At 46.9% G+C, this 11,734-nt stretch overlaps 1 protein-coding gene across 1 annotated transcript; it reads right to left on the reverse strand.

Annotated features, from left to right (window-relative positions):
* Nucleotides 1–4: 4 nt before the first annotated feature.
* LOC306819438 (protein Smaug homolog 1-like) lies at nt 5–10,036 on the reverse strand (the record flags this gene model as incomplete). Its single annotated transcript, XM_079373237.1, has 6 exons — nt 5–49; nt 621–707; nt 1,648–1,757; nt 3,541–3,822; nt 7,001–7,638; nt 10,023–10,036. Coding segments are annotated over 6 exons (1,176 nt in total), but the record flags the coding sequence as incomplete, so codon positions are not given.
* Between the last annotated feature and the right edge of the window lie 1,698 nt (nt 10,037–11,734).

Below are 11,734 nucleotides of genomic sequence, written 5' to 3' on the forward strand. Positions count from 1 at the left end.
GGTGGAGTTCCTGCAGCGGGGCTCGCAGATTGCTGCCTTCCAACACATCCTGGTGGAGATCAGAACGACAGGAGGCGGACATGATGGAGGGAGGTCGGAGCATTAATGATGAAGGACTTCAACATGTCCTCTTCCACTGCCTGGGTTACGTTTCTAACCCTGTCATGTTCTGTGGTCTAGAAATGCTCTATACAAAGAGAAAAAGACGTCACAGCTCGGATGCGTCACATTAGCCTCCCTCCTGAGAGCAGCGCCACGTGAGTCGGTGTAAACCCAAAAACACGAAAGCAACAGGTGTCTGGTTTCTCCTGCCTTACAAATGCAGCGGGAACACATTTTAAAACAAAGTGTTGGGGAGAAGGTTACGTCTGAGTTTAGCTGGCCCGAGAAGTCCCTCCTGCCGTGGACCCTTGAGTGCCATTGTGTTGCTTTGAAGGCTGAATAGAGGGGCGTGCAGTGTGTGTGTGTGTGTGTGTGTGTGTGTGTGTGTGTGTGTGTGGGGGGGGGGGGGGGTTCTCTTGGATGCCATCTTAGACTCTCCCCTCATCACGTTCTCTCACAAACCTCGTCACACGTAAATAAAAACAAATCGGAGATGAGAAGACGGAGGGGTGACTGACCTTTTCCAAGCTGCGGAGTAGATGCTGCCTCTCTTTGAGCTTCATGATGCTGATAACGATCTTGTGCCTCGCTCCTTTGGTGACTTTCTGTTGAAGGGAAGAGAGTTTTTTTTTCTGTTCTCATTTTTTGTCTTCAAATCACTTCATACTTTGAGATAAGGCAGCGTGCAGTGAACGACCAGAGGGTGTAAAAGGGAACCTGCTGAGTCCAGTTGAATGAATGCAAGGGTGGGGGGGGGGGGCAGAGGGGCTAACACAGCTTCTAGCTCGTCTCATTAAGAACCGGCACCGATGATCAAGACACATCCCAATCAAGCTGCTAACAGCATGAATAATCGGTGGTCACACAGGACGAAGCATGCGTGTCTGTTGTGTCAGGTCAGACAGAGAAGGAGCGAGCAGCACCTGGAGAGGAAGTGCTCTGCTTTCCGGTGAGTTAATTTTAGCTGCATCCTCTGTTTCAGAATAGACTCCAGCTAACGAGCTCGACTGTCGCCATCTGATGATGAAGTACTGGAGAGCAAACGTCTGTGAATCTATGTATAGAGCGAAGACGCATCCTGTGCGTTTCATCACTTTGACTCACTCAATCTGGTCAGGTGACATTTGTCCTCAAGTGAATACAGCGTTATCATGAGACGTTTATTCAGCATTCAAATGTGTGTGTGTGTGCGTCTGTGTGTGTGTGTGTGTGTGTGTGTGAAAGTGGCGCTGCATGAAACAGCAGGATGAACGAAGCCCACAGTTTAACGTGTGTGCAACAATAAACGCCTCGGCTTGCACCTGGCTGCTGCTCGCTGCTGACGAGTTACTGTACAGTTAAAGACCAGCGGGGTTAGCGCTGGAGTTAGCCACCGCTAACAAGTCTCCCCTGTGCTCTGGGACCACCAGAGCTGAAAGGGTTAACACTGGTCTTCGCAGCGTCGAGGGTGGAGATGTTACATCTGCAGCCCTCGCTATGCAGCTTGTTTTCCTGTCAGAGAAAGTGTGTGTGGGTGTGTGTGTGTGAGTGTGTCAGTGTATAAACCTGTGCCTCTAGCTGTTCTTCAGTGAGAGACATCATCTCGTCGTAGGTCATGGTGGAGAACAGAGCGGCGTACTTGTGGAGGCGGAGACTCTTCAGCCACGCAGGAACATCTGTCGGGGAAGCGACACAAACACACACACACTTATTTCCTATTTTTCAATAAATTATGTTGAAATGTTTGAACGTTGAATTCTTACATAAACAGCTGCAGGAAACAAACTACATAGTTTTGTAAATTGCCTTTCTAGTAAGAGAAGTTATATTCCTAAGAAACAACAAGATAAATACAGAGCATGTGTGCGTTTTATAAACTGTCCTCGTCTGTAACAGATACTTTTTTTTTTTTAAAGATTTTTGGGCTTTTATTGAAGAGACAGGACAGAGATGGAAATCAGAGAGAGAGAGAGAGAGAGAGAGAGAGAGAGAGAGAGAGAGAGCGTGGATCGACATGCAGGAAAGGAGCCACAGGCCGGAGTCGAACCCGCGCCGCCCACGATGAGGAGCGACTAACCACTGTGCCACCAGCGCCACCAACACATACAGATCTTCAGTCTCCATGACCTACTGCTCCTTCGACATACGTGTTCGAGTGCGATGTGCAACTAATCAAACTCTTACTGATCATGTCTCATTAGCTTACTGTAAATGTCGAAGTGCTTATGAATGCTCAGCTCATCTGTTCTCCACGTTCAAACTGCTGAGACGGTTCGCTCGCTGCTGAGACATCTCTTTTTTCTTTTTCTTTTTTGCCGTAGAGACGAATCCCAGCTGACTTACAAGTTGATAACAGCTTACGACGACGTTATTTTGTTGGCTTGCTGTTTTAAAGTCATACAGTCTTTTTTTTTTTTAACCACTTGCAGAAGTTCAAATCAGAAACTATTTCAAAATTTTTTTTTAATTCAAAGTAAAGTCGATGTTTTATTCTCGAGGGGCTGTTTGTCGAATGTCTCTTTATTATTTTTACACCATATAAAAAGTCTATAAGAGGATGATGTGACTTGGGTGCAGTAAGCTCAGGTCACAGGGTTTGACAGGTCTGGCCTCGACCTCTCCTGACAAACTGCTCTGACCGGATCAACGACTTGCCGAAGCCTCCGGCTGAAAGTCTGGAAGCGCTCTCACACTCGCCCCCCCCCCCACCCCCCAGCTGACCTGCACTCACACTGCTCCAGACCCCACCTGCACCTCTCGTACAGACTCTACATTACTCGCACACATGAAGAGCTGATGGAGACTTTCAGGACTTGTTTCTCCAAGTGAAGAAAATAGAATATTTGCAGTTTGCAAAAAAATCTTTTTTTACACCTTTTCAAGCACTTCAAGATCGGATCATCGCTAAAGTGTATCAGACAAGAGAGTCAATAAAAGCCACCCCCCTCCCCCTCCCTCCCCAATAGACGTAATGATATCAGCACAGTGAATTTTCTCTATTCCGGTAACAACGGAGCGCAGATCAGAGAACATGAGTGAAACTTCACTGATTGATTTGAGTTGCGTTCAGATGCGGCCCTCTTACAATTCTGGATTTCCTGATTTATGCAAGTTGGATTAAACGTCACATTCCCGTGCTTGTGCTGGAGGATGAACGAGCGTACCATTCCAAGGTCACAAGTCACAAGGTCTGGACTTCAGGGGTCACACGTGTGACAAATTTCCTAGTGTGAGTGCGCCCTAAGAGTCCGTCATGTCTCTGTACCTGTGAACACTGAGGGACGTCTTTATGCAGGGGACAATTTTTCCTTCCTTCTAAATCCTTAAGAGCAGCATGAAACATGTGCAATATAAAAAAACCCTTTGGTTCAACTTTAAAACTGTGTTATTATAAAAATGAATTCCTCATATTTACATCTTAGTAAGACAACATAAGTCGTAACACTAAGTGTAACTGACCCCTCATGCCGCTGCCGTCTTCATGGAAGGAACTGCGATGCAGGCTTGAACCTAAACCCGCCTCCTCCAGGTGCTCACTGCCTCCACTGCCTGAAGAGGCAATGCTGCTCTGTGGAGAGAGGGGTGCGTGGTCGGGGGCGGGGCCTCTAGCGGTCCTGAGGTCCTCCTGAGACAGCCAGACATGGCCCAGAGGCTGGTTGCTGGGGCCGCTCATTGGAGGCGTGAGGGACACAGAGCGCTTCAGGGGACTGTGCTGCTGGCTGCCACCTCCACTTGTCAGGACTGCAGGACAATAAAAAGTAAAAAATAAAAAACTGTTAGAGGTTGTTTGGAGACTTAACGGCCTTTCAGATAGGACGCTGCGGTGGGCGCCGCGTGCTGCTGTCGAGTGCAGCGTGAGGTCTGGCTAAGTTAACTTGTCCTCAGGGTTCGGTGACAAAAGGAGGGAAGATCAGATCACAACAAACGGTGTCGCACCTTCCTGAACTACCGAGAGAAATCCGTTTGGGCGTGTCAGGTGCGTTTAAAACAGCAGCAGAAACGTGCGTCGTGGTCGTGGTCGTGAAGCGTTCGTTATCGAGCTGACGGCCTAAACTCCCTCGAGTCGTGTCGGTCTCTTGAGGACTTGCTGAACACTCTCTCCTCCTCAGCAGCAGAAAGATCCGGGCTTTCTGCTGAACAGCCGACGGATACAAACAGCTACGTTCCCAACTAACCTCGCAATGTGCGGCGCCACATCCCGCCTCCTATCTGAAAGGACCTTTTACATGAAAAACAAACAACAACACTTGATTGGCAGCCGATCATCATCATAACATTCAGCGTTGATCCTGTACGTGTAATCTGATCTTTGTACATCTTAAAACTGAAAGTCTTCAAAGATCAGCTGTAACGAGTGAAGTGAAGACAGTGAGGAGAGGGAGCGAGGAGAGGGAGCGAGGAGAGGGAGCGAGGAGAGGGAGCGAGGAGAGGGAGCGAGGCTGCGTCTGCCCGGCCGGGTAAACACACACTGTCCTGCTTCTATCTACTTTGTCTACAAGAGTGAAAATCCAGACATTAACAAACTACATCTCCCACACAGACGCCATCTTTAACTCAGTCAGAGAAACACGTTACAAAGGCGACGAGACGTTCAAGTCAAATCCAAAAACTCTTTCAGGAAGTGTTTAGATTCTTTGGTCTTCATCTGTAAATGTCTCGGGACTATCATTATTATTATTATTATTAGCTTATTGAGAAGCAGCGTTTGAGTTGTACGTACTCAAACCATAAAGTTCATGTTCTGTCACCAATCAGTCTCGTCCTTTTCTTTAGTGTCATGGTTCAGGTCACAAATCTTTAAAAGATAGAAATTCCCAAAACGGCAGAGTCGACTGATTTTTGTCTCTTTTTCACTGGACACTTACAGCAGATGCAGAACCAAGAGGTCCACATTGTGTTTCTGCCTTATGCCCTGATTGGTGGAACCTCGAGTTCCTGTTATCAGTATTACATCTTTAATTTGAGTCGACTTTAAATACTTTAACTTCTCTCGTGTTGTTTCTCGTTAACCTGTGAGCTGATCTGATGGGCGTCCATCTGCCTGTGGCTGCAAATAAAGTGAGAATTCTCCTTCTTGAGCTTTTTGGTTTGAGACTCAACCTTACGTGCTTATTGATACCCCATAAATAAAGCAGAAAATCATTGATTTTGAACAAATTCCATAAACATCCATTTCCTGATAATTTTTCCTTTTTTTGGGGGGGGGGGGGGTAAACTTTTAGTTTTACTCCATCTTCTTTAATGATTAAGACATCTGCTCCTTGAGATGTTTAAACGATGTCGAGGCGCAGAGCTTGGCGGCTCTTCCTGCTGAAGAGGAAGGACGGACGCCGGCTTCACCTTCACAGATTCCTCCCGCTGAAGGAGGTGAACGGGAGCTGAAGGGCTTTTTGTGTCGCCACGTTGACGGGGTAAGCTGCCACCAATACTCCGCTACTCGCTCCTCCTCCTCCTATATGCGGTCCTCTTACTGTTGGCGCTATGTATAGGACTTCATGGGCCCCGTTTAAAATAGGTGCCCAGCTAACATTACAAGTTCCAGTCCCTAAATATTAGCCATTTTCCCTAAATACAGTCTCCCACAAAGGATGCCTTACAAGGGAAGGGACGGATGGTATGTGTTGGCTGCGGCCTGGACTAAGGCTGGGAGTATGGGGGGGGGGGGTCAACAGGATGTGGTATCAGTCGCACACAGGTTGATGTGGTTGGACAATTATACTCCTGTTATCATCATCATGAACAGATAAACATAGAGTGCAGGGCGGGGGGGGGGGGGGTGGGGGGGGGGGGGTGGAGACGAAGAGACTACAGTCACTGGTTCACATTTTGAGTGACAGAAATGGTAAGATTTGATGTTAAAGGCGATGGGCAGATATATTTGATGTCCGATTATTGTACACACAACACTTCTCCTGAGAACAACATCTGTCTGGGGTAACTCCAGTTTATCGGTTGTGAAATCCTGCGGTCTTTTGTGTGGGGCTGAAGCTGCTGGGAGTCAAAAATACGAGAGGATCTTTCTTGGAGCAGCGAGCGGGGCTTAAATGTGTCTTTATTTATAAACCTTCAGCTGTTTCTTTCATCTCCCAGAAAAAAACACACAGGGCCTTTGCATTCTTGTCTTGAAATATCCTGCTCTGACCATAGTTATGTTCAATTTCAGCAGCCCTGCCCTCTCTCTCTCTGTGTGTGTTGACTTCCACCTCAAACAGCCGCTGTAGCTGCTGTGGGTCACCCTGTTCACTTCTGTCTTTACTGAGATGGCAGCATGGAGTGTTTTTTGTGCTGCAAAACGCTGCACAGATTTCTTGTGCTGGTATCAAATGCAAACAAATTAAGTGCAACTAATACAAACAATCACTGTTGCAATTTTAATTATAGAGAAAATGTTAAAACTGATGAGTCGTGAACCGTGGAAATCTCACACGAATGCTTGTTCTGTCCTGTTCAGATGTCTTATTCTATATTTTTTTTGCAGTTGCAGAGGATATTGATGAACATGCTGTAAAAATGAATGTATCTCTGTGTCTCAGCTTCTGATTTACAGCAAATTCTTGAATGTATGCATGTTGAATCTGCACTGAGCCTGCCTGCTATCCCTGTTCTACGTGTTTGTTCCTTGTAAAATTATCGAATAACAATACAGTATTCAAAAAACAAAACAAAAACTGATGAGTCATGTATTTTGTCACTCACTGAATCTTCTTTTTAATGAGCGAAGCTGTGAGTACTGAGAGCCTGTGAAGGTGGTTTTAGGGTGCAGGAGTTCAAGTGACCACCGAAGACACGTAAATCATGTTACAGTGAAGATTTCAGTGATGTTAAATCAAAGTGTGCTGTCATCCTCTCTGTCCCCACGGCAACTGATGATAGAGATTAAAAACACACTGTTTATTCAAACGAAAAGGCCTTCACTTACTCGTGTTAGCTCCTCCACCGGTTCCAACCGTGTTGATGGTCGTCGGCACCGAGGATGACGGGTAGAGAAGGAGGTGCCCGTTTTCACAGCCCTGCTGCTGGTGCCAGCCTCCGCCCAGCCCTGAGTCCCTGGAGCTCTGCCATCCGTTGAGGCGGTCGTCCGAGCCGTAGCGTTGGTGGTGCAGCGAGTAGAGATTGCCTGACGAGGAGGTGTTAGTGGAAGAGGACGATCCCGATGAGCTGAGGGTGGATGGAGGAGTGGACTGGTGGTGGTGGTGCTGCCCGGACGGAGGAGGCCTTTCCAGCGAGTCTCCTCGGGCGGCGGCTCTCTCCTCCAGGTGGTTCAGCCAGAGAGCCAGGGCGGCTCGGTCTTCCAGAGAAGTGGCAGGGTGGATGAGGGCGTAGGAGAGGAGCTGGCGAGACTCCTCCAGGTGATGGCCGTGTTCGATGGTGTGCGCCAGGATGCGGGGCAGCAGGCGCATGTACTCGCCCTTGGCCTCAACATTGCCAGGTTTCAGCAGAGGGAGATGGGTAAGGACGAGAGAGATGACCCGCTCTTTGGACTCACTCTGCCACTGGCTGATCACCCCTGCAGAGGGAGAAAACACACCACAGCTTAGCACAACAACAAACGTTGACCTTGAGTCAACTCATACTCCTTGTGCTGCTTCAGCGGCTTTCAAGATTTTTTTTTTTTTTAATTTTCAAACAATATAACAGTTAGAAGACATGGACAAAAACACAAACAAAAAAGGATAAATAAACAATAAAAGACAAACCAAAACAGACTAAAATCAGAAAAGGCAAATACAGAAGAACATAAAACACAAAACACTGCATTTCCTCATCATGTGGCTTTGAAGAATTAAAAAAAAACAGATAACTCCTTCAAAACTATTTACCAAGAGCCAACAGAGTGGTCTCTGCATCTTCAGAACAAACAGGCCTGCGGATTCAAACCATCAAACTCAGAGTGTGTGTAACTTCTTGATGAAGCGATAAGAGCTGCCTTCTTTTCACAAAGAATAAACAGCTGTAATGAGAATCAATTGAAATGTTTGTTTTGCTTTAAATGTAAAATAATCAAATAGTTAAATAGCTTTCCCAGGCAGGTTCCTGTTAAATCAGCCTAAAATTTAAAAAAAAAGGAGGTAGGAAAATATTTAGCTGTGTTTTAATGTTCATGACCATAATTATTTTTTTTAAATTCTATTTATCCCCGTGGGGTAATTAGCGCTCCGAGCAGTCGACCTGGCGGAGCATTTCAGGGTTCAAGTGTCTTGCACAAGGACACGTCGGCCATGTTGCTCGGAGGAGTTGGGGATTGAACCCTCGACCTTTCACTCTACCCACTGAGCCACAGCCAGATTCTGCTGCTGCACAAAATCAAAGCCAAAGCAAAGGACAGCGTCCCCTGACGGATGAAGAGACGGATCAGCGGATACACGGACAGCTAAAAGGGAACCAGAGATGATGTCAGAGCCGCTGCACTGTCATCTGCTCTGCTGACACTTCTGCTGCACACGTCTCTATACATAACCTGCAGGTCATGGAGCTCTATTGTTGTCCGAGTCAATAGGACGTTAGGAGACCATTCCTATCATCTAGCGCTATAGATACCAATGGGTCAGGCCAACAGCTTTGGATTTGGAGCGCCACACAAATAGAGACAGGACACAGACCAGATTCACTTCCTGCTTGGAAGATGGGTCATACTTAACCCCGAGGAGCTCGTCTCTAAATCCGACATGAGGTGAAACTGGAATATAAATCTGCTGGCCCTTCTGTCCAAAGATAACCCAATGTCACAGTCTACTTTGCGTTGATGTACGGCTCTTTCTGCCCAAGTCGAGGAGACAGCTGCAGCTCTGAGCAGCCAGATGGAAGAGCAGAGACCCCCGAAGCCTTTCAAACAAAACCAGGTTCACTTTCATGTCATCCTGTGAAAGACGACAAAAAAAAGCCGAGGGATTCAACGAGTCTTACTAGAGACTACTTACTGCAGGAACATGATGAACACGTAAAATCCTGTGCTTTCACACTCACTTCCTGTGACTGATTGTTCAGTGGTGTGTGCATATTCTGGCAACCTGTAACTTTTTTTTTTGGACATACTTTGACCATCACACCCCAGGTTCGAGACACTGGAGGATGTTTCCAGCCCGTTTAAAGATCCAGAGCTTTTTTTTTCATACGACATACGAGGGGATTTTAGCTTCAGCCGCTGATCTCATTGTGAGCACATCCTCCACTGAAATGGAGCGAGAGGAGCCAGGAACTGTCATTTTACTGAATCAAATAATTAAATCCATGTGAGCTCATGTGAACGGGTGACACGACGGTGTCCAAAGAGAAGCAGACTGAGCGGTGGAAGAAGTAAACAGAGGTAGGACTGACTTTAAGAGGGAGGGGCTGAGGTTTGTGAGGGGAGCCAGGGAGTTACGCCACTCTGCTCCACACATGATGTAATCCTTCATTCCTATGAATGAGGCAAGGCCAGCTCCATCCAAGGACAGGACATGTTTCATGATTCAAACTCGTGTTTCTGAATGACTGAAAATGTCAACATGACACTCTGATGAAAACATCCTCTCAAGCCGTGTCTCTTGGATAACTATCATATATCTTACAAGGATGACTTTCTGATCGAGAGCCAATACAGCTTCTATTTCTTACATTTTAACATCATCACATCTTTTTTTTTTTTTTTTGTACTTTACGCACAAATGCAAAGATATTTTTTACAAGGAAAAGAAAAAGGCAATAACAAAAAAAAAATCTGGCAGCAAGGTTCGATCTCATATCAGCAAACATTCAACAACAAACACCTCACTGGCTCCCTGCTACAAACACATTTAATAACCTGAAACACAAACTGTAAAGACTACAAGTAAGAACATAGAAGATCTTTGAATGTTGGATGTCTCACCTCAATAAATGCTTTTTAAAATCAGAAAACTTCTAACAGTGAAGTTACTTTATTGACCTCTCCATGTCAAAATGAAAAGTTAAAGGAGCCTCACTTTTGGACGGTCATGGTGGATGTGTTCACGTCAGGTCAAAGGTCAACCACTGGAAGAAAACACATGGACTACACATGACACTAACGTAGCAGATTCTATCACAGCTCCACGGGTCAGAATCGGACTCTCACACATACGGGACAAGTCCTGTACGAGGACGCGAAGTGGTGCATCCGTGTTCCTGTTCACACGTTACAGGACACACACCTAACAGGATCACACAGTTACACAGTGATCCAATGCTTCTCTTGTTTTGTAGGGTGGATGCTGCTACGCTGAGCCTCAAAGGGGAAAGAGCTAACCTAATCCAAGTCCAAATAAGACGAGGAGGAGCAACGACTAAACAGACAGATGGTCTTATTATTCATCTCGCACTTCCTGTTGGTCCGTGGTTGTTTGTGGATTGTCAGCGTGAAGTCTACCTAGACTATGAATCGACCAATCCCGACATCCCAGCTGACAGGAAGGTTGTAGAGATCCGCCTGCTACTTTAGTCAGCTCTAGGATATTTCTACATCTGCTTATGTGTTCAAATATGTAACGTAAAGATATTCATGCGCTCCTTTTACAATCTGAGAGATCTTTTAAAAACTCTCAGATTGGGAGAAGGTATTCAATGAGACAGAGATTGTGATGCTGCCAGACGAGGGAGGGGGGGGGGGGGGGGGGGGGGGGGGGGGGGGGCATGTTGGGAAGCGATGAATCACATCAGCATCATTGAGAAGAAACAGTGAAAAAAGAGAGTCAGACATTTGCGAACCCAAAAAAACCTCAGACAGAGAAAGTCATTTGTTTGGGGGCTGACGCAGCGTTTTTGCCGGTGCTCAAAGTGTCTGCTGTGTGAACTCTGTGCCACCCTGGCCTCGCGCTGCCCTCTGACACCCTCTCTGGCACTAAGACAAGGGTGCTGCTGTAAACACAGCTCTGCCTATCGGAGCATAATTCCTCCTCTGTCGGCCGCGCGTCGAGCTGCCCACGTTTCCTCCACAGCCTGACGCTTTGTCTTCTCGCTTGTCATGGGTGAACAGACGTTCACAGCACGAGGTCTGCAGGGATCACCGTCCACCTCGACTTAAAGCTGAATACAACAGGCTCACTCTCGTTCTCTGAGGGTTAGTCAACCCGGATTCTGGGAAGCCCGGTTGGAACGAGAACTAAAGACGAGTCAGTGCACGGGAACGAGACTTTACACGCATCATGAACCTTTTAATGATGCTAAAATAAGTAACGTCATCATGCACTCCTCGCCACTCGGCTACATACAAGGATTTTGATTGAAAGTGCAACACAGCTGGCTGCCACTAGGCGGCGCTGCAGCCACAGACTTGCTGTACCTGCCCTGCCGGCTCTACAACCCAGATGCTAACATGCAACACTGATGCGTTCACATTTAGTGAGTGCATGTGAAGGTGAACCTGCTGGAGATGCTCTCGAATAAATAGTGCTCAACTCGGTGATGTGCATAAAAGTCGGCCCGGTTTGTCGTGTGCCAGCATCATCGTCACATGTCGCGGAGCAGCAGATTCTTATTGGCTCTTAACTTTGACCCTGAACTGGACACAGTGTGACCTCCGAACATCACGAGACGCGACGGGCAGCGGTGGAAACAATGTGTTTGTGTGTTTGCTCATCTGCTACACGTATCTGCTGTGTGCAAAACACTCACACCCAAATGCAGACCACACACACACACACACACACACACACACACA

The sequence above is a fragment of the Symphodus melops genome, assembly GCF_947650265.1.
Source record: "Symphodus melops genome assembly, contig: scaffold_516, whole genome shotgun sequence".
Classification (NCBI taxonomy): domain Eukaryota; kingdom Metazoa; phylum Chordata; class Actinopteri; order Labriformes; family Labridae; genus Symphodus; species Symphodus melops.